Source organism: Engraulis encrasicolus, chromosome 8 (assembly GCF_034702125.1).
Source record: "Engraulis encrasicolus isolate BLACKSEA-1 chromosome 8, IST_EnEncr_1.0, whole genome shotgun sequence".
Lineage (NCBI taxonomy): Eukaryota > Metazoa > Chordata > Actinopteri > Clupeiformes > Engraulidae > Engraulis > Engraulis encrasicolus.
The window spans coordinates 28,044,697-28,065,508 of record NC_085864.1 but is presented as its reverse complement, the minus strand read 5'-3'; the positions used below and the strand labels follow the sequence as shown (position 1 = coordinate 28,065,508).

The window sequence follows — 20,812 nt, the reverse complement described above, 5'->3', positions numbered from 1 at the left end:
ATGCAAGTGCCATCAGATTTTGTTATAGAGGGACATAACACTCCACCTAATACATCCGTTGTTTATTATGGGTATGAATAGCAATAATCGTGACACTACAGTGACAGGTCAGGTAGATTAAAATCCATGCTGACTCCCACAGGCTGTGCCAGTGTTGGGCCGGTCAAACGCAACGTGATTGGTCTGTAGCATTTGACGTTGTAGGGTGGGTGTGTCGCTCAGCGCAGAAGCTTTGTTGTCATTTCGGCCCAGGCGGACACACAGCCCTGATCAGAAAACAAAAATCCTCGGCTCGCCTATGGTTAGGGATTGGACTTTCTTCCAGAAACCACTGAATTGATTAAGTACGATTCTCAGCAGAACAAAATACATATAAGATGAAACACAGATAGAGGTCCATGCATGCAAAATTATGGATTTCGAAAAGTCTGTAAGCGGCTTCGACGCTGATGCCATGGTTTATGCCCGTTCATGAGAAGTGAATGCAACTGTCAAATGCACGATCGGGTATACAAACGAGTTAACTGTAATAACAGTGTAGTTTACATTTTCAAAGGAGGATGCGACAGCTGCGATAGCACGTTTTTTCCCCCACGCGGGGGTGTATCGAATCAATAGCAGATTCTTTAAGGAAGTCTCAAGTTCTAAGGGGAAGGTGAAGTTGTTTATAAAAGGCTGAGTGGAGTATCGTTACGTCAGTAAAGACATAATTCCTGCAGTTAGTTACTAATAATTATCCCCCTTTCTTTCACAGAAAGAACAGCATTTGAGCAACAGCGCCGTTTGAAATGTCTTCCCCAGAGATTGCATCCATTTCATGGGGGCACATGAAAGTAAAGGGGTGCACGGCGTCATACAAAGACTGTAAAGTGTGGCCTGGAGGAAGTCGTGCATGGGACTGGAGGGAGACAGGGACAGACGTGAGTTGTGTGCAAATCTGTGTACAGAATAGTACAAATATATACCGGTATATAATTTTGACTTGATGCCAGAAAATGTCTGCACTCACAGCACTATTTATCGTTTCCTAGCATGTTCCTGGTGTCCAGCCTGCGGATTTGGAGGAGATCCTGAGGAAGGGAGTGGAGATACTAGTGATAGGCAGAGGCATGAGTGAAGTACTACAGGTACAGTGACAGGCAGCCTTGATCAAATGTATAGTTTGTGGAAGTAAGAACTGATATGTAACAATGTGGTGCCTCTGGTTTTGAGCAAGCCATCGCACACAGCTGTGACACCGCGTACTGTACACCAGTGGTCTCCATTTTTTTCCCTCCAAGGGCCAAAGTATGTTGCGCAAATGTGGCTGAGGGCCAAAGAAATCGTCCACCCGTGCGTATGGTCACAGACCAAATGTTTGCTATGTCTGGGCCGGATCTGGCCCACCGGCCGCCATTTGGAGACCACTGGTGTACACAATCTTCCAGCGGCAGTAGTGGTAAGCCTACTGAATGGGTATCTGAAGATGAAGAATACAAACTTATTGCAATGCCATCCTGTAACAATCCTGTGCTGTGTCATTTATGTGAAGGTGCCATCTAGCACTCTGGACTACGTGAAGCAGAAGGGTGTAGATGTGAAGGTCTTCCAGACGGAGAAGGCCGTGAAGGAGTACAATAGCCTGGCTGGGCAGGGGGCCAAGGTTGGGGGAGTCTTCCACTCAACCTGCTGAAGAAACAACACTACGGCTATTTGTTTCTCAATGCCCAGTGTTCCAGCCTTGCTGGGACGTGAAATGCCCAGTGATTGGATACTTCGCGGAGTTCACCAAAGAGAATCCAATCACTGGGCGTTTCACATCAAGGCTAGAAACACTGGACATTGGGAAATAGCCAGTGTCTATGCTACTGCAAGCATCACATCACATCACATCACAGCCTGAGACCTTGCCAAGTTCAAGGAACCATTGTCTACTACCAGATGTATGTACAAGAAGCTGTTTTACACAGTTTATTTGACCAGTCCACAAATAAAGACTAATTTTTTTTGCTCAGTTTGACATTGTGACCATTGACTAAAAGAGCTATTTCAGCTGAAATACAAAAAAGACTTGTTTAAAACAAAGAAAACATACATCATATGCAAGTTCAAAGGGTAGTCAGTCAGTGCAAAAACGAGCACAGCGGCATTATGTCCATAAAGTCTCTTGTCTCTCATACATCCAGCTGAGCTATCCCTTGTTTAGGGTCTCTCTGTTGCCGTATGTCCAAGCCTCAGCGGCGAGCCAGTTTGGGCATGATGAACACCTTCACTGGCTTGCTGAGCGGGATTGTGCCTTCGATAGAGCTCTCGGCCTGGGGAAGGAGGCCCTCTGTGCCCTCGCTCCACACGGGCTTGGGGCTCGAAATCTTACTGGTGGCGGAGCTGTAGGCCAGCAGAAGCCTCACCTCAATTTGACATGGCTCTGAGGAGACAAACACACAACAGTGAAGATTTAGGAGTAAGGCAAACGTTTTTCATAAAATACATTTCACTGAGTTCATTTTGATATTCTAACCTTAGTTAATGCAAAAGTGACTAGCATTTACTTCACTAGTTACACTACTACCGCACCGGCAAACACACAGTGAAGAAGATTCAGGAAAGAAAGAAATGTTCTGTTAGGGAAACGTTATCATGAAATACATTTCACAAAGTTCATTTTGATATAGTACAATTAGATTAAAACATGCATAAGTCACAGGCATTTTCTTCATTAGCATTACTACTACAGCCATGCAGAAAAAAGCTGGAAATTGTTTCAGAAGGCACACTGCCTTCGGAAAAGACAAGAAAGCTCCCGACCCGCACACGTAATATTTGCAGAGTTAACTTGCAACGTTTAGGTCTACTGAGGAAGAAGGTCAGTAGACCTAAACGTCGCAAGCAAACTCTGCAAATATGAACAGTGTGCGGGAGCTTGGTTGTCTTTAACGTTGGTGGTGACCCAGGGGTTCTACTCCTACACACCTGGCCGAAGGAGGTGTGCAAGAATTCTACAGAAACAGAACATTGCCTTCTGCACTCATGGAATTGGCTCATTATACAGGTGCAGCAAGGTTTGATGAGACTTCTGAGAAGGCATCTAACCGCATAAATAAAGAGCAGAGGGCCACAGAACGCCCATCCTGGCAACAGCGGGAGTCTATTTATACCCTGGCTGTCTGGGAACTGCCAGGGCTCATATGCCAGCAGCCACACTCAATAGGAAAACACAGGGAGACACCCCTAGATAAGGAGGATTATGTCCTGACACCTATTAGTGACATAAAATTCACTCATTCTGATTAACCCTTTAAAGGGACACTGTGCAGGAAATGGTCAAAAAAAAGGTACTGCAACTATGCTGCTTATTGAAAGTGGGCTGCCTATTGCCAAATTTGTTCATGAAAGTTTACTAAGTATTATACACATACAGTGGTGCTCATATGTTTACATACCCCAGCAGAATATACGCTTTCTCTGCGATTTCTCACAAAATATGAAGGATTACACAAAACCTTTTTTTTCACTCATTGCTAGTGACTGGCTTAAGATATTTATTAGCAATATTCTGTGTTTACTCTTTCAAAAGCATGATCACAACCCAAACTTCCCAAATGACCCTGTTCAAAAGTTTACATACCCTAGTTTCTGATGCTGAATATGGCCCTGTTTAACATCAGGTGCCGCTCTAAATTGTTTGTGGTAGTTGTGGATAAGGCTCTTAATGTTCTCAGTTGACAAAACGGCACATTCTTCCTTGCAGAATGGATGTTTCCTATAATATCTTTGAGTGTCTTGCTGGAACCTCACATTTGAGGTTTTCCCTGAGTGGCTGAATGATGTTGAGATCAGGAGAGTGAGATGGTCGCTCAAAAACCTTCATTTTATTCTTTCTGAAGCTAATGACGGGTTGATTTGGCTTTCTCTGTCGAAATATTGTCATGTTGGCACCGTTGGAATTTCAATTCAGTAATGCAATATGAGGAGTTTGGTTGGAATCAAGCCAATGGGCAAGGGAATCATTGCATTGCAATGGTCATTGCAAGGGAAATTGTTCAGGAGGCATAGGACAACCAAAAAATAACTTCAGGTGAAATGTAGGACAACATGAAAAAATGTTTTACACTGTACAGGAAAGAGGCACTTGAGGAAAGATGGGCTGTTGGGGGTTGCCAGGAGAAAGTCATTACTACAAAAATGCAAACATGTTATTTTGCATACGATACACCAAATAGCACAGTGAGAAGCATCAAAATGCCTGTGACAAAGTCATTTAGAAAAATGAGATCAATATGGAACTTTTTCAGCCACTATACCATTTGGAGAACAGTCAACAGAGCCTATGATGAAAGTTACACCATCCCTTCTGTGAAACATGGTTATGGGCCACTGATGCCATGGGGACATTTGAGTTACAAATGCACTACACTTTTGGTCCATACTCAGAGAATGATGAATACATTGCGCTGTGAAAAATACTGGAGGAAACTTGACACTCATCAGCCTTGAAACTGCACATGGTCCATTGTTTGGACATGCCAACATGACCATATTTCAGCACAGAAAGCCAAATCAACCCGTCATGAGCTTCAGAAAGAATAAAATGAAGGTTTTTGAGCGACCGTCTCACTCTCCTGATCTCAACATCATTCAGCCACTCAGGGGAAACCTCAAATGTGAGGTTCCAACAAGACACCCAAAGATATTATAGGAAACAACCATTCTGCCAGGAAGATTGTGCTGTTTTGTCGACTGAGAACATTAAGAGCCTTATCCACAACTACCACAAACAATTTAGAGCGGTCCCTGATGTTAAACAGGGCCATATTCAGCATCAGAAACTAGGGTATGTAAACTTTTGAACAAGGTAGTTTGGGTTGTGATCATGCTTTTGAAAGAGTAAACACAGAATATTGCTAATAAACATCTTAAGCTAGTCACTAGCAATGAGTGAAAAAAAGGTTTTGTGTAATCCTTCACATTTTGTGAGAAATCGCCAAGAAAGCGTATATTCTGCTGGGGTATGTTAACATATGAGCACTACTGTATTTTCTAGTATGGTCCAAGTACAGTCATTTTTGCAGCTTAAAATGGTTAATTTTGGAAATTCAAAATGGCGGACCATGGAGAAGATCCCCTTTTTCATGTATGAAAAATGAAATTTTTCCAGTCATAGTGAATACTTAGAATTTGATGCTGGTGGTAAGTATTCATGAAAAGGTTAACGGTAACATTAGTGAATGGGCAGCATGAATTCTGGAAATAAACAACTAAAAATCTCTTTAAGACACAGTCCCTTTAAGACACAGCCCCTGTTATAATTATCCATGACCAGAATGGTGCTACTGACCAAATCGTAATGTATTACTTAAGGCGCTGTGCACTGTCATAGTGTTGTAGTGCTATAGTAGTAAAGTTTTTTTCAGTGACCATTACAATGTTCCAGTGGTGGAACAGTGTGTGTTAAGGGCAACTACAATTCATTAGCCAGGTAAACATATGGTACTTGAGGAAATGACGAATGTCAGTAGAAAAAAAAAAAAAAATATGGAAGGATTGTCTGACGTGGGGCAGCTGTGGCCTTGTGGATCTTTAGATTTGAGGATCGCCGGTTCAAATCCGACCCCTACAAATAGGAATTATATTAAAGATAATAAAATTTCCTTTATATTCAGGCAAGGCTGCAGTATCCTTCAGCAAGGCACCTAACCCCACATTGCTCCAAGTTGTACCAAATACCCTGTAATAACTAAGTCTTCTTGGACAAAACAAGTATCAGCGAATTGTGACAATGTAATGCAATAAGAAGAGGGTTTGCACGCCACTGATGACCACCACCACCACAACACAAAAACAAAAATGCAAAAAAAATCATCAGCTTTCAACTGCTTATCTTTACCTGTCCATGCATTGTGGGAGAGGTAGACTTGGGTGATGAGACGGACGCGGCCAGGTCCAGGGTGCCGGAAGTCTCCCGGTTTGGGATGAATGATGTGGGCCTGTCCATCAGGATACAACACCTACAAAGATGACATGACACAGAACAAGAACAATTAGTTACAATCAATACCACACTCGACACCAAAAAACCACAAGATAACCTATATAATTTAAAAAACTAGAAAATAGAAGGGTTATGGAAATTGATCAAGAGCACAGTGATTCTCGGTTTAGGGTGGTAGTTACGCTGAAAATCCACATAGACCACTACATGATATAGAAGACTCTTTTACAAATTTAGAAGCCTTACAATACCACTTTCTCACACATTGTTTGAATTACTTTATGTATTGCTGCATCATGACCATTTTTTAGATAAACAATGTTCATGTATTTGTTACGATATCATTAATTACAGTACTACTATTCTGACAAACATTTTCTTAAGCATGTATGGATGAGAGCATGAGAGTGCATGAATATGTGAATTAAAAGAAGCAATATCACAGGACTCTGAAACATTAACCTGGTTCTCACGCAATGGTTGTTACAAACCATCTGGAACATTGTCAATCACTTAGCTCTGGAAAGTCCTGGGTGTGTTCAAAACAGCTCGAACTTGATTGGAGAAGTCACATGGCTTTTTTTGAATCACGTACTACTTCAAGTCCACTGACTTGTATATACCCCGCCCAGCAATTCTGATTGGACAGGCTGTGAAATATCTGATTCCGTTCGGGCTCGTCTAAGATTTCCAGACCCTCGTGCGAGCTCACAAAGTTTAACGAAGATGCACGAAGCACAAATGGTGTGCGTGAGAGCCAGGCTACTGAAACATGGCCTGTGGAATAGAAAAGGATGACTGTATGAGAAGATGAGAGGAAAGGAGAGGAGAAGGAAGTAAGCATTGACCTGCACTTTGACTGTGCTCTGAGGCTCCTGCACATGTTCCAGTGTGGCATCAATGTCTAGCGCCACCACCAGGCCCGTTGTGAAGCGCAGGGGGTTGTCGGACTCTCCTGTTGGCTCAATGATGGTTGCTGAAGCACGATGAATCTAGCAAGTCCAGAGGAGACAAGAGGTGAGTGATAGCGGCTCGTTATCTGAGAGTACATGTCACATGTCTTGCTTGGGACAATTCAATAACCAATAGACGTAACCCATGTCTTCAAGACTGACAGCATGAACGCCTATAAACCATCTGCTCTCATAATGCTCTCAGTCACACGACTGCCTCTCAGCTCATACTAATCACAGACATACCGAATACATACAGAATTACTCATTTACAACTAACACATACAATGTACACCATCACAACAATTTGCAATTAAGACTACCTGGAATCTTCAATAAGAAGTAGAATAAAATCATTCAAGCAGCGTTTTGTCCTTTAAAAAAAAAATACATTTAAAAGGCCAAATAAATGTGAGGAAGTAAAAACCAGCTCAGGTATTTTGAAGTGTAATTAAAGAACTTGAAAGTTGAGCAAGAGGTAGACTAACATCATTCAAGCAGCACTGTCATTTAATAAAAACACAACAATTTCAAGCTTGAGTGAAAAAGTGTAAAAAAAAAAGAAGACCTGCTCGGGTATCTTGAGGGCCAGGAAGCCGCTCTGCCTGAGTGTGGTGTGGAGGATCTTCACCAGGTCCAGCGGTTTACAGGCCATGAGTCTGGGCATGAGCTCCAGAAGCTTGTCCACGAAGCTGTCCTGGAAGTGGGGCATGTCGGACATGAAGAGCCTGCGCCCGACAGCCAGGCACGACAGTGTGAGTTAGTCAATGTTTTTTTTGTAATCAACATTTTTGTTATTTTTCCAAAAAAATTTCAAACTCAGGGCAAGACATGGTGTACCATGGTGAACCATCAAATGCACATACTGTACCAAGTATCCTTAAACACAACCTTAACCTCTACAAACACAACCCTAAACTAATAACCACACCCACACAGTATTATCCCCTTTCTCACCCCTCCCCTGGCATACATCATGTACAGTATACATTCCCTTAGATCACTTAGTATTAGAATTTAGTCTACTGTTGTGTTAACAAATTCTAGCATAAGTATCACCAATGCACTGTATGTGAAATGAATGCGGGCGGGCAATACCTCTGAAACGACTCCACCTCCTGAATAAATTTCTCGTAGACCGCAATCTGGGGATCAACCCTGCAGTTGACAAGAGATTGAAGAAAGGTCAGTCAGTAGGAGAGAAAGAGAGAGAGAGAGAGAGAGAGAGAGAGAGAGAGAGAGAGAGAGAGAGAGAGAAAGAGAGAGAGAGAAAGAGAGAGAGAGAGAGAAAGAGAGAGAGAGAGAGAGAGAGAGAGAGAGAGAGAGAGAGTGTGTGTGTGTGTGTATAATTGTATGTATGAGAATCACTGAATCACTCTCATAGAGAGAATCACTCTATGAGAGTCACTACCAAGTCCTTAGACTTAGGACTTGGAAGTGACTTGACTTTGTAAGTCGTCTTCTGCAAGTCACTGACTCACTGTTCTTCTTTGTAAATTGCTTTGGATGAAAGCATCTGCTAAATGTAATGTATGTAATGTGTCATGTTAAAGTCCTCACTCTTGTTGGTGCAGGTAGTTGAGAACGAGAGTGCGAGATAGAGAATAATTGTACAGTATGCATGGTTCTAAATTAACACCAGTCAACTGGCCAAATGCTGGTGAAATGCCAGTTTGTCTGGTAGAAAATACCAACTTACTAGCCACTTTAACCCATTTGTGAGTGTGTGTTTGGCTAGTAAGATTAACATCGACTAGCCATTTTGGCTGGTGATGAAAAAAGATGATTACATGCAGCATGACAAAGTCACTGAGACTTGAGTGCGTCCTTACCCTCGTTTGGTGCGTGCGGTGAGGACCAGCTGTAAGGCTTTGGCCTGCAGGCGCACGTGGTGAATGGTGGCCACCTGCCTCATCTCCAGCCCACTGTACAGGAACTCCAGCTTGTAGGTCTCCTCCAGGATCTAGCCACACAGAAAGCCAACATAATCAACACAGGCATTTAGTCAACATAGTCAACACAGGCACACCAGGCATTACATTGCAACAGCTCAAAGATCAATGCACAGCTTCTAGGTGCTGGTAAACGCAGGAGTGTTCAATACTTCAAAAGAAAGAAGTGTATCGCACATTTGTTTTTGTTTTTTACTTTTTGCTCGTTTATTCAGAGCTAACAAAGCGTTAAGCCTCTGTGCGTCATCAGGTTCGCTCAAACTTCTTTCTTTTGAGGTACTTTGCATTATTACATTACATTACACTTGGCTGACGCTTTTATCCAAAGCGACTTACAATTGTTTTTAAGTACAGGTTATTGGTTAGAGTCCCTGGAGCAGTGTGGGGTCAGGTACCTTGCTCAAGGGCACCTCAGCCATGGAGTGAGGTAGGGAGTGGAAGGGTGGTATTCAAATCTGCAACCATCTGATCTAAAGCCCATCTCCTTAAACATTAGGCCACGGCTGCCCCATAAGGCACACATGTATGAACTGTAAACTGCTACTTTAAATCATTAATATGATTATTATGATAATTTTTGGTTTTTTAGATTTTATTTTGGACAGGATAGCTTGAGAGAGAGACAGGAATGTTTGGGAGAGAATAACGGAAGGGAAGAGTCGGCAAAGGACCCGGGCCGGAATCGGACCCGAGTCGGCCGCGTAGCATATGAGTGTCCTACCATTAAAGGTTGGAGATACTGCCAAGTTCCATTAGCGCTTGTACTAAGCTATTCGGGATAACTCGGTAACTCGGCTAATGTTTGGCCAAGGTAGAAAAAACTTTGGATGTACATGGCTGGATGCCACTGTTCAAATAACCCTAGAGTGAATCTACTCCGAACTAGAGCATGACACGGGAGTGGATTTTCACTCCCGTCCCATCCTGGTCCCAGAAAAAAATCCCATCCTGTCCCGTACCGGAGTGGAGTAAAAGAAACAAATCCCATCCCGTCCCGTCCTGAAAAGAATGTCTCCCAATCCTGCCCACTCCCACTCAAAATCAATCCCACTCCCATTTCATAGGCTTTTTTAATGAAAAAATGAGCGAGCATTCCCGCTCTCATTCATTTTTATTCCCGCTCCTGCCCGCTACCATTCATCTTTAATCCCGCTCCTGCCCGTTCACGTTCATCTTTAAAATTTTGACTCCCATCCCGCGGGAATCCCGAAGGACCCGCGGAACCCACGGGAATTCCTGAAAAATGTCATCCTCTACTCCGAACCATCACTTTAAGCCACGGTAGGGCCGATTATTATGATTCTATTATAACAGAAGGTTATTCTTACCTGTTTGACAGCGGCTGATGCCATTGCATTCTGCTTCAGGCACAGAGGAACAGCCATGTTCCAAAGCTTCTCCTGCAGAGCCTGGTTCACAACAGACGTGTGTCAGTACTACATTCATAACAGTGCAAAGATTAACACCAACAAAATGGGGTGTAAATAGTAATCGATGCATCGGATATTTGTTGCATTGATCCTACAGCCGGCGATTCAATTAATCGATTCTCTTGTGGACGAATACATTAATTGAATTGCCGGTTGTAGGATCACTGCATCGCTATCATTGGAATCATTTTGTGAGGTATTTTACTTTGCTCATTCAGTAATAATAATACTGAGTGTAAAAATGGTGTTCCTTGATGTCCTCCATGCAGATGCAGATATTTCAGCTTTTGTTAACATTTCACACATACAGTAAAGCCAAGCCTGTAAAGTAAAAAATATGAACCATTGATTTGAATCAAATTCAAATTCATTCTTTAAGTATCAAAAATAATCGAATTGTTGGCTTAAGAAATTGAATCGAATAGCCATGAAGGCTCTGATTCACACCCCTACTAACAAGAAAACCTGACATTTTGATCTTGAGGGGCATTGTTCCAACCTTTGTGAGCAGCAGTTGACAGCGCAGGTACGTGGCACAGAAGTCTGCTGAACCGGCCAGCTCCGTCTGTAGCTCCCCCAGCCTCTGAAGATCTCTGGAGCAACAGACAACACAAACCAAAAACTCATTACCTTACATAACACTTAGCTGACTCTTACCTTTCATGCAAAAGAACTTACAGTTAATTGGGTATTCATTTACAGTCCATGGAGCAAGGTGGGGTTAGTGGCCTTGCTCAAGGGCACATCTGCCATTAGACTACTGGTCTCTTTACCTCATATCCCTAATCCAACTCACTATCCATTAGGCCATGGCTGCTGATGGAAAATCCATTAGCAATAGGAAAATGCAAAACACCACACACGAGGCAGCTTTATTTAGCCAATCAGCGGCCCAAATGCAAATGAAGCACACTGTTGAATAAATTACACCTCTATTGGCTCATAATGTAAGCAACTATAAACACAGACCAGGCAGCTCCACACCTGGGCAGAGGGCCAAGTTGACGTGAGCTAACATCATCCTGTGAGGCTGAATAGCACGGCACATTTACATTTCACCACTCTTTCATTCATATCCTCTTACAAATGAAAAAGGCAATCCAGTAGCATATGATTATAATTATATCTTTTAACAAGTGGTTTATGTAAAGAGGTACTGAAATTCCTTTTTTTTAATTGCAGAAACTTGGTCAGACTAGAATCTTGGAAAAGCGTCACAGTTGAGACAGCCAGGACTTCCAGAAAGCAGGTGTAACAGAGGAGTTGCTGAGAAATTCTTGGATGGAGTCCAATACGCTGTCTACCGTCCTTGGTCTGTGCTTGTGGCCTGGCGTTTCATGGCCTCGCATTTCGGTCACCTCCGTGGAGAAAACAATCAAGTTTCCCCGCTGTCAGCCTAGCCACAACAACTTTTGGGGAACTATTCCTCATTCACCATCCCGTGTGAACATGAGAAAATGACATTAGAGTTGAGCTTTGCGAGATATTGAAATACAATTCTCTTGTTGGTGACGTCAATACGAGGCCACAAGGAGGCAACATATTGGAATCCACCCATTACATGACAGTGAAGGCGAGTTGCCATTTGAGTGATTTGTTTATTGTTTTCATGTGTATGTTCATCTGTTTTTGATGGTTTTACTTTATTATTTTCATTTCATTTTATTTTAATGTTTTATGTCCTGTCATGTCCTGAGGCTGAATCTGGTTCAATGCATGAAAAAGCAACATTTATGTTTTAATTGTGCATGGTCCCTATAATAAACCGAATAAACTAAACTAGACTAAGTTGTTACCTGATGGTGAAGTCGAACAGGTCATGTGTATGTTGTTCATATGTTTTTGATGCTTTTACTTTATTATTTTTATTTTATTTCATTTTAATGTTTTATGTCCTGTCAGGGACTACAGATGTAAATGCATGAAATGGCAATACTAAACTGAATAAACTCAACTAAACTAAGTTGTTACCTGATGGTGAAGTCGAGCAGGTCCTGTGCTCCTGGTGCCTCCAGGCTCTGCAGCATGCTGACCCGGGACAGGCTGTCCTGCAGGAAGAGGTGAGCCGACTCCACGCTGCCCGAGCACAGCCCACTGGCCTCTGAACCCACCCCCAACGTCAGCTTCTTACCCGGCAGCTGCGGCACAAAATAGGAGAAAATAGGAAGAGCTAAGGTCAAATCACCAAAGTCTTCAGAAGAGTAAAAGTAAAATGCACATCCTTCCATCACACTGAGGCCAGGTGCAGGGAAAAGGTGTAGAAGAGAGAGAGTAGAAGAAAGTGGAACTCCGATTTGAGGTTTATTTCATTTAAGAGATATGTTTCGAACCATCAAGATCTTCATCATGTGTAATGCCAGATGAAGACCCTGATGTGCCGAAACGTCTAAACCTTTAATCCGAGTTGAAGCGTGCAGACTTTTACTTTCTCTGTTGATACAAACCACCAAAGTAACCACTTACAACAAACAAATTACAGTAATGGATTTTTTTTGTGATGGATAACCTGGATTTAAAAAGAATATAAGAAGTGAAAATGTCTGTGGGGTCTAAAGTGGCAACACTCCAAGGATCAGAGGATGCAGTCACCGCAATCACTGACCGAGTGTTTTTCATAGATTGTATCATATCGATTTGAGATATATTGAGTGCATTTCCTTACCCGCAGTTGTGGCACCAGATGAGATAAGCTGTCTCTCAGGTAGGCGTAGTGACGGAACGTGTGGTCTGAGAACAACGCGGACATCGTCGGGCAGAACTTGGCTGCATTGAACACTAGCACAAGAACAGCAATATCTTGCAAGATAATTAAAGAGAATTCTGCCTAAATGGGCAATTTTAGTGATATATTTAGTGATATTGATAACATTACATGCTGACATACAATCTGCTGGACTAAAACCTGTTATGTACTGTAGGTGATAATACTTTTGTTTTTGTCATAGTATTCATAGATAGACTTCAACAATATAATGTTGAATTAACCAAAGTAATATCAGGATAGTTGTAAATCTACCTTAGGGACATGACATTTGAAGGGAAAACAGCAAATGTGATCGTGTAAGATAGGATACAGGCTGGGTCGTCCATATCTGGCTCTGGGGTATCGAAGTATGGATGCGTGCTCAGCAGCTCCGGCACGAGGGGTAACACCAGGTTTGGATGTCGCATCCCAAGGAATTTCAGACACCTAGATAAACATACGATTTAAAAATACATCCTTTAAAGACGATAATGTAACTCCAACAACAATACATCCACACACTGAAGATACTGCTGGCTAACAAATTAACAAAAGCTATTACACATAGGTTCAGGACGGAAGTAAAAACCTGGCCACCAAAATTAATTCAACCAGCTCCGAGTCGTAATGAATATTCAACCAGGTAGACCAGTTGCTCAGTGAAGTCACATGTGTTGGTAGGAAATTGACAGGGTTTTGAAATCTGAACCATATTTATGAGAGCATTCTGGAAATGTAGTTTTAATCTAGTGGGTTAGCATGACAGACAGGCGTTTCGGCCTAAGCCTTCTTCAGCGTCACACTAGATTAAAACTACAAGAATTACACCAGAGAGTGCTGCTTTTTTACTAAATATGAACTTTGCTGTTTGCTCGCACCCGAAGACCTTGTAAGAAACAGTTGGGAGTTGAGCGCACTTTCTAAAAAAAACATTCTGCAAATGGCCAAGGCCCACTCACTTCCAGACAGAGTTCTTGTCGGTGGGGTACTTGGTGAGGTTCTTGAGGAGTTCTAATAGGGCCAGCTGGATGCACTCCTTGGTGGAGGCGTTGGTGAAACACAGCAGCTCATGCAGCGCCTCGCGGATGTCCCTAGATGAGTCCTAGGAGTCCAAACGCAATGTGTTGTTAATACTACTTGTAGAAGTTGCGTGATGAGAATTCCGATAGTCGTTTTCACAAGTAAGCATCATTTACTTCAAGTAACGTGTACATTTGAAACCAGATTAAACCAGTTTGAGCAGCTCAAAATCAATTCGTTTTAAACTAGTCAGAACTGGTTAGAACCAGATTGAGCCAGTCCAAACCAGTTTGAGCCAATCAAAACCGATTGTTACCAGTTAGAACTAAACAGAACCAATTCCAACTAGTCAAATCTGTTTAGAACCAGGTTAAACCAGCCAAAACTAGTTTGAACCAGTCAGACCCTGTTGCAACCAGTTTAAACCAGTTTGAGCCCGTCAGAACTAGATTGTCTAAAATCAAAATACACCACACATTAAAACCGTCTAAGAATTCTGACATCTACAGAAGATGAGAGTGTTTTCAGTGTCCTGACCTCCAGCACAGCGAGCACAGTGTCCAGCTGGTCCTCCCGGAGGGTGATGTGGGTGGAGATCTGCCGCAGCGCGTGGATGGACTGCAGACGCACCTCCTCGATCTCGTCGTTGAACATGTCCACCAGGAAGTCCAGACACTTCTCCGCAAAGCTGGGGGAGGACTGGGCCAGGGAGCAGAGGGCCTCCACAGCAGCGATCCTCACCTCTGGATGGGAAAGAATATTTTAAGTATCCAAAAATTACATGTTTGTCCTGGACATGCTTCGTGTCTTAAGCACAGTTTTTTTGTAGCTTATATGCAACAGAAATTTAAAAAGAAACATTTGGTCACAACAATTATTTGTTCAGAAATTCAGTAAACTTTGCCATCTTCGATCTTCAAATCATCACAGGCAATGCCTCTAATCTTCTAGATTTGCTAACCTAACCACTACCCCACAGCTGCCCGCATGCCCCATGTACTCACCGTACATCTCATCCTCCAGGCCATGCACAAAAGCCCCGCAGGCCCCAGAGTCGATCAGGTTCACCCCGGACGTGTCCACCTTCTCCCTGGGGGCGTCGTCCGCCCACCTCCGCCCGGAGGAGAATTCTCCGGAAGCATAGAGCTCTTTTGCCCGCTCATGGGCTGTGCGCTTCCGCTGGAAGGTTCAGAAATAAACAAACACAGTCATACAACATACAAGAGAAGAAACTCTGTCAGATAAAACACTCCTTAGTCCAGGAAACAATTTAGTTCAAGTCCAGTTGCTTTGCAGTTCATTTGAACACCATGATCTGGATGAATCTTAAGACATTTCATACACAACTCTGCTGTCTAGGCCCTGCAATTAAGTCCTGATGCAGTAAACAAAATGACAACATACCCGCAGGTCTGACATCAGTTTCTTGTCCAGTGTTTGCTCCAGGAAGTGGGGGCTGACCTGAAGCATGGATCCCTGTCAGCAGAATGATGTGGGTTTACAGAGCTGCTACTGATTGGATAATGACTAATTTATGATCTCTGGCAAAGGGCTTGTTACAGTCACAGTAGAACGGTTACGAGCATACACAGAGGTATAAAAGTAACTATACACCTTATCAATTGATCTTCTTCAACATACCACATGTGTTAAGTGCAACAACAGAGACTAAGTATTTACATAGGGTTTACACAGTCTTTAAGCTAGGACTTCCACCAAGAGAATAGGTACAAGTTGCTCCTCACCAGAAGTTTGGCAGCCTGGACTCTGACCACCCAGGATCCATCGCTCACCATGTGGCTAATTTTTCCAAATGAGTCGTCCACCAGTCGGATCTCCTCATTGGATGATGGGATGGGGACAATGCTGCATCACAGTTGTGGAGTTCACAGAAAAAGTTACAATTTAAATGTTCACAATGACATTATGAAACACTAGAGAACTGATCTGCGTGCACAGGAAATCTGTACACTTTACTTTTGACCTTGTCAAATATTAAGGCATTTATGGCTGCCAACAATGGAATTTCCCTGTAAAGACAATATTCATGTATAATATACATGTCCGTATCTCCGTATCTGTTATAACAGAATGACAAAGCAATATGGATGGGAGTACTGAGAGAATTGTCATCCCTCTCTACTTCGCTGAAGTACTTCCCACACCAAATGACACAAACCTCCACTTATTAGTAGTGTACTCTGTCTGCACTTACTTACAGTGTTTGTGTATTACTGTTCTCCTTTACACATTTGTACCTTCACCTGTGTCCTTCTAAGTGTAATAAAATGTAATGATGAATGCAAGGCGTATTACCTTTCTGGATACAGTTGGCTCAGTACAAAAACCATCTGCACTGCAGCTGAGCGGACCTGCTCATAGTCATCATTCAACAGCTTGCAAGCCTGCAATTAAATAGAATGCATTAAATTATCGACCTGGTTATTACAGTCAAACGTGTACAGCCAATGATCTGAGATTGAACAGTTGCTTACCTGACTATAGATCGTCTGTTGCAGCTTCATTCCTCTGTCATGGAGTTGCAACTAGGAGATAAGAGGATAAAAAGATATGATTTAAGATGCCTTTTATGAAACCGGCATGCAATATTTAAAACATCATATTATAAGTCATACTTTTCCACTTTTTTATATATGAAACCAAAGGATAGGCCAAAAACAGTTTCAAACTTGTATGCAGCTAGATGACAATGTTAGCATGTGGCTACAGCAGCTCATATTGAAGATCCAGCCAGAGATTAGAGATCAGAGTCAGTTACTAATTTGCCAGTCACAAGTAGTTTGTAAGTGTCAAGTAGAATCAAATCACAAATTTGCACACATTCCTGAACCAGTCACCATGTAATCTATGTAAAACAGCCAAGTCCGAGTTGATTCTCAAGTAAATGTGACAGGATTTCCAACTCAAAGACAGAGGTCTGAGAGCGAAACTGAGCAAATCACCATTCTTTTTTTGCAGAATGTGCAAGTTAAGCTCTAGAAGAAGCTACTCAATGCTAACTTCATGTCTTTCTATGAGCCAGAGAAACTTTCAGAGCCAATTTCTCAATTTTTTACTCAAAGAAGTGAACACATTCAAAAGGCCACACATTTAACAGATATTACCAAATCCCCATGTGTAAGGTACTATAGTTGTAAAGCAGAAGAACCTGCAGTTAGAATCTGCACTATCATAATCTGTGTTTAATTCAATATGCCCCCAGGCCTACTTGTGGCCTGTTTTTTGTGGCTAGTCTCAAATAACACTGAAGTCAAAGGCAAGTGGCATCTCTGGATCCCCCTACCATGGCTTTGATGGCGGCTGTCCTGACTCTGGGGTCCTGATCTGCAAAGTAGTCACTGATGACACTCTGCACATCTCTTGAGGGTGCTCCCGGTGCCGCGGCTGTGGCATCACTTTCTTTAGTCAGAGGCTTGTCCACGGTGCCCAGGCAACCCAGGAGGTGCAGACACTTGTTCCTCACGCCAAAGTAAGTGTCTGAAAGGTGCTGTGGGTACAACAGAGTGTTAAGTAGGACGTGAAGAATATTAGTACCAATGGAAAAAGAATATTCCTGTATTACTCCCGTAGCATTAATTTGTACAGGCAGACACCACTCCTAAAAGGACTCAATATAATGGAACGTATCTATAACTACATTTACAACATGACTACCTCACATGAGTTTGTAACACAAACTCTGAATTTCCCCTCAGGGTTCAATAAAATGACTCTACTCTACTCTACTATTCACTAAAATGTACTTATTTTGAAGAGCAGACAAAAAAAAAACAAGTAAAACAGAGGGTATCATCGTATGGCTTAATTGTAAACAGTTGCGCAGTACCTTGCATGCCACCTCGATCAGTCTCTGAGTGATGGCCACGCTGTCTGGAAGCTGAGTGCCAATGACAAGCAGGGTGTCCAAAAGCTGAGCAAGGACTTGATGGGATTCTGTCGGTCAAACAATGAGATAGATAGATAGATAGATAGATAGATAGATAGATAGATAGATAGATAGATAGATAGATAGATAGATAGATAGATAGATAGATAGATAGATAGATAGATAGATAGATAGATAGATAGATAGATAGATAGATAGATAGATAGATAGATAGATAGATAGATAGACTTTATTGTCCACAAAGGGACATTCATTTTCACCACCATCATAACTTGTTACAGCTAACATGAAGACATAAAGCATAGAAGACGGACATGGGGAAAACACCACCACAGATACATGTGGGTGGTTGACGTTTAAGGGCGTAGTGGTCCGTGGAATTTCGCCTTATTTTTGCCATTTTTGGGAAAATGAGTCCTGCATCAAAAAACATTTCATGTCACATCGCAGGAAAATGAAGTCACGCCACAGGAAATTCACTGCATTATGGCCATTTTAATCCTTGTGTATACATGACTGACATCTGAGCTCATGCTAACTTGATAATGATATTGTGTTTAATCTTAATATGTGTTTTCATTTATAAAAAAAACTTTTTCCTCCTTCTATAAGAGCAGTCACACCACAGGACACCATAAAATGAACCTAAGCATTGCGTGACAAAAACATTGCAATATGAAGACATATTAAGAGGTTAATAGTCACCATAAACTTCCACAGCACTCTCCAATAACTGAGGTACTGACTGGTTAGGGAGCCAGTCTTTAAGACCCTTGTAGTTGGCCTTGCAGCTGCCCATTCACAAACATTGACATATTAACCTTTGTTTCTTCTCATCTAAGACTAATATGAAATATAATATACCACATCTTTTTTCATTAACATTTGTTTTTTAAAGGAAAAAAAACTGTTTTGTAGGTTTTTAACCAATGTTACGAAAAAACAAGGCGTCACGTCTCCCAACCATGTACACAAGGACACCAAGCACCATACACACTCAGACAACACACGCACACACAATAACCCATACAGACACACCATAAATGACAGAATTATACACACTCATTACAACACTATTAAGGACCCACAGTAGCACCCATAACGTATAGAAAATTATGTTTTAAGAAGCACTAAAATACTTACTTTCATTGTTAAGGGTGCTTATGGCATCATCCACTATGCAATCCGGGGAGAAGCCTTGGGTCTTAGACAGCAAACCAAGGAGGGAGGCAATCTTCAGACGCACAGACGTGTCTGTCTCCTGATTGAGATATTAAACCACAAATTCAAACCAAACATCGATGCTAGGCAGGGCTTTTTCTAGGATTTTTTGGCATGAGGAAGCATCATGGCAGGTTGTGTGGGGGGGGGGGGGGGGGGGGGGGGAATTTACTAGGTGCGCTCAAAAAAGTAATTTGTATATTAGAAAAAAAGAAGTATGAGGGTGCACCCGCGGAGGTATGAGGGTGGAGCGCCCCTATTTCTCCGTTGAGAAAAAGCCCTGCTAGGATGCTGCTACAAGCCAACATGACCCATTGTTTTGAGGAAAACCATTGGGTCTTAGATATTAAATCAACAAAGGATGTAATTTTCAGATGTACTGATTGAAATGTAAAAGCGTGAATTAAGGTAAAAAAAAATGTATAGTAAGGCTATCACCACATGTCAGCATGACCCCTAATTTTGGGGTAAAGCCTGGGCTTTTAGGCAGACAACCAAGGAGGGATGACATTTTCAGAGCTGTTGGCCTTGTGAATGATATATTAAACCACAAAATCAGGATTAAAGATTTAAGTATGTCTGTCTTGTCACTTAAATGGCTGCACACACAAACTTTTGTTTTCCTCACCTTATAGTAGTGTTCCAGGAGAATGCGTACCACTCCCTCTACACTCTCAGCCTCCACCGGCTTGCGGGCAAACTGTAGTAGATACTGCAGAGCATCTGTGGGGTTGGTGGCCTTGCACAGATCCAAGTGCAGAGCAGCGGATTTGCTGGGCTTGGTTAGCCGGAGCTTTTTAGCAGGGACCTCTTCTGGATGTTGCTACAAGATTAAATAGATTTAAAGATTTCATAGTAATCTGTCCAGGAGGTGGCATTTAATACACCCGTCAAGATAAGACTACGCATAGAGACAATAAGTAAACAACAGGGACAACTTTCAGTGATATGTAAGCTTCTGTCTGACACTTGCAGTACATCTGTGTTAATAATCACTGATAAATACTGTGCTGCTTCTTGAAGCCATCTACACTGTTTGGTTTAGACACCTATTTGCCTTGGCAATGCACTGTTGGCTAACCACAGGCTACTCTAGACAGCTGTAGTGTAGACAGTCTGTGTCCAACTAAACAATGAGCAAGCTGCAGGCAGCTATCCATTTGTCATATTGATAAGTCAGTTTCAGTTCTCAAAAATGAGGAAGGCTTTTTAAAATCGTTCTTGTTCCATGTGAGTACATACAAACTGCAGCCAACTAGTCAACAAACGACTACCACCATCAACTACAAACAACACAGCAGCAGCATGCAATTCGAAGCCAGCACTGAGGAACGATAACACAAGCAACTTAGCATTGCTAGCAAGCTAGTACAGGTACATGTCAAACTAGATCATAAAGAAGAGCAACAATGTAATATGTATGTTAGTTGATAGCCTAAACTTCCACTGCATCATTAACATTTAGCATACCGACCTGTACAACTTTAGAAAACTCCTCATAAACTCGCTTCTTCAAGTGGGCTGCCATCATCGGTGTGACACAGTACTCCCTGTTCTGCTCCACCAGGGTACACAACGCAATTCGTTCTGTTTGTCTATCTTATTTTCCGTAGTTTAA

General features: G+C 42.2%; 2 protein-coding genes across 2 annotated transcripts; one reads left to right on the top strand and one right to left on the bottom strand.

The window, feature by feature from the left end:
* Nucleotides 1-228: 228 nt before the first annotated feature.
* aamdc (adipogenesis associated, Mth938 domain containing) lies at nt 229-1,996 on the top strand. Its single transcript, XM_063205353.1, has 4 exons — nt 229-344; nt 755-920; nt 1,032-1,127; nt 1,532-1,996. Exons 2-4 carry the CDS (start codon nt 789-791, stop codon nt 1,670-1,672), a joined length of 369 nt encoding a protein of 122 aa, XP_063061423.1. The 5' UTR covers nt 229-344; nt 755-788; the 3' UTR covers nt 1,673-1,996.
* Nucleotides 1,924-20,757, bottom strand: ints4 (integrator complex subunit 4). The gene is made up of 23 exons (XM_063205351.1): nt 20,669-20,757; nt 19,823-20,017; nt 19,117-19,234; nt 17,914-18,020; nt 17,371-17,574; nt 16,562-16,612; nt 16,383-16,471; nt 15,812-15,932; nt 15,471-15,542; nt 15,071-15,245; nt 14,604-14,809; nt 14,006-14,148; nt 13,378-13,493; nt 12,966-13,099; nt 12,275-12,441; nt 10,803-10,896; nt 10,202-10,282; nt 8,754-8,884; nt 8,020-8,079; nt 7,490-7,649; nt 6,817-6,960; nt 5,864-5,984; nt 1,924-2,404 (listed from the first exon to the last, which is right to left on the bottom strand). The coding sequence occupies exons 1-23, from the start codon at nt 20,723-20,725 to the stop codon at nt 2,214-2,216; spliced, it is 2,937 nt and encodes a 978-aa protein (XP_063061421.1). The 5' UTR covers nt 20,726-20,757; the 3' UTR covers nt 1,924-2,213.
* Between the last annotated feature and the right edge of the window lie 55 nt (nt 20,758-20,812).

Excerpts from the sequence above, each read along its gene's own strand:
- aamdc (XM_063205353.1), top strand. The coding sequence starts at position 789 with ATGTCTTCCCCAGAGATTGCATCCATTTCATGGGGGCACATGAAAGTA. Across the intron at positions 921-1,031 it reads GGAGGGAGACAGGGACAGAC|CATGTTCCTGGTGTCCAGCC; the intron begins GTGAGTTGTGTG and ends ATCGTTTCCTAG. Across the intron at positions 1,128-1,531 it reads GCATGAGTGAAGTACTACAG|GTGCCATCTAGCACTCTGGA; the intron begins GTACAGTGACAG and ends ATTTATGTGAAG.
- ints4 (XM_063205351.1), bottom strand. The coding sequence starts at position 20,725 with ATGATGGCAGCCCACTTGAAGAAGCGAGTTTATGAGGAGTTTTCTAAA. Across the intron at positions 15,246-15,470 it reads AACTGATGTCAGACCTGCGG|CGGAAGCGCACAGCCCATGA; the intron begins GTATGTTGTCAT and ends TGAACCTTCCAG. Across the intron at positions 7,650-8,019 it reads GAGGTGGAGTCGTTTCAGAG|GCTCTTCATGTCCGACATGC; the intron begins GTATTGCCCGCC and ends TGTCGGGCGCAG.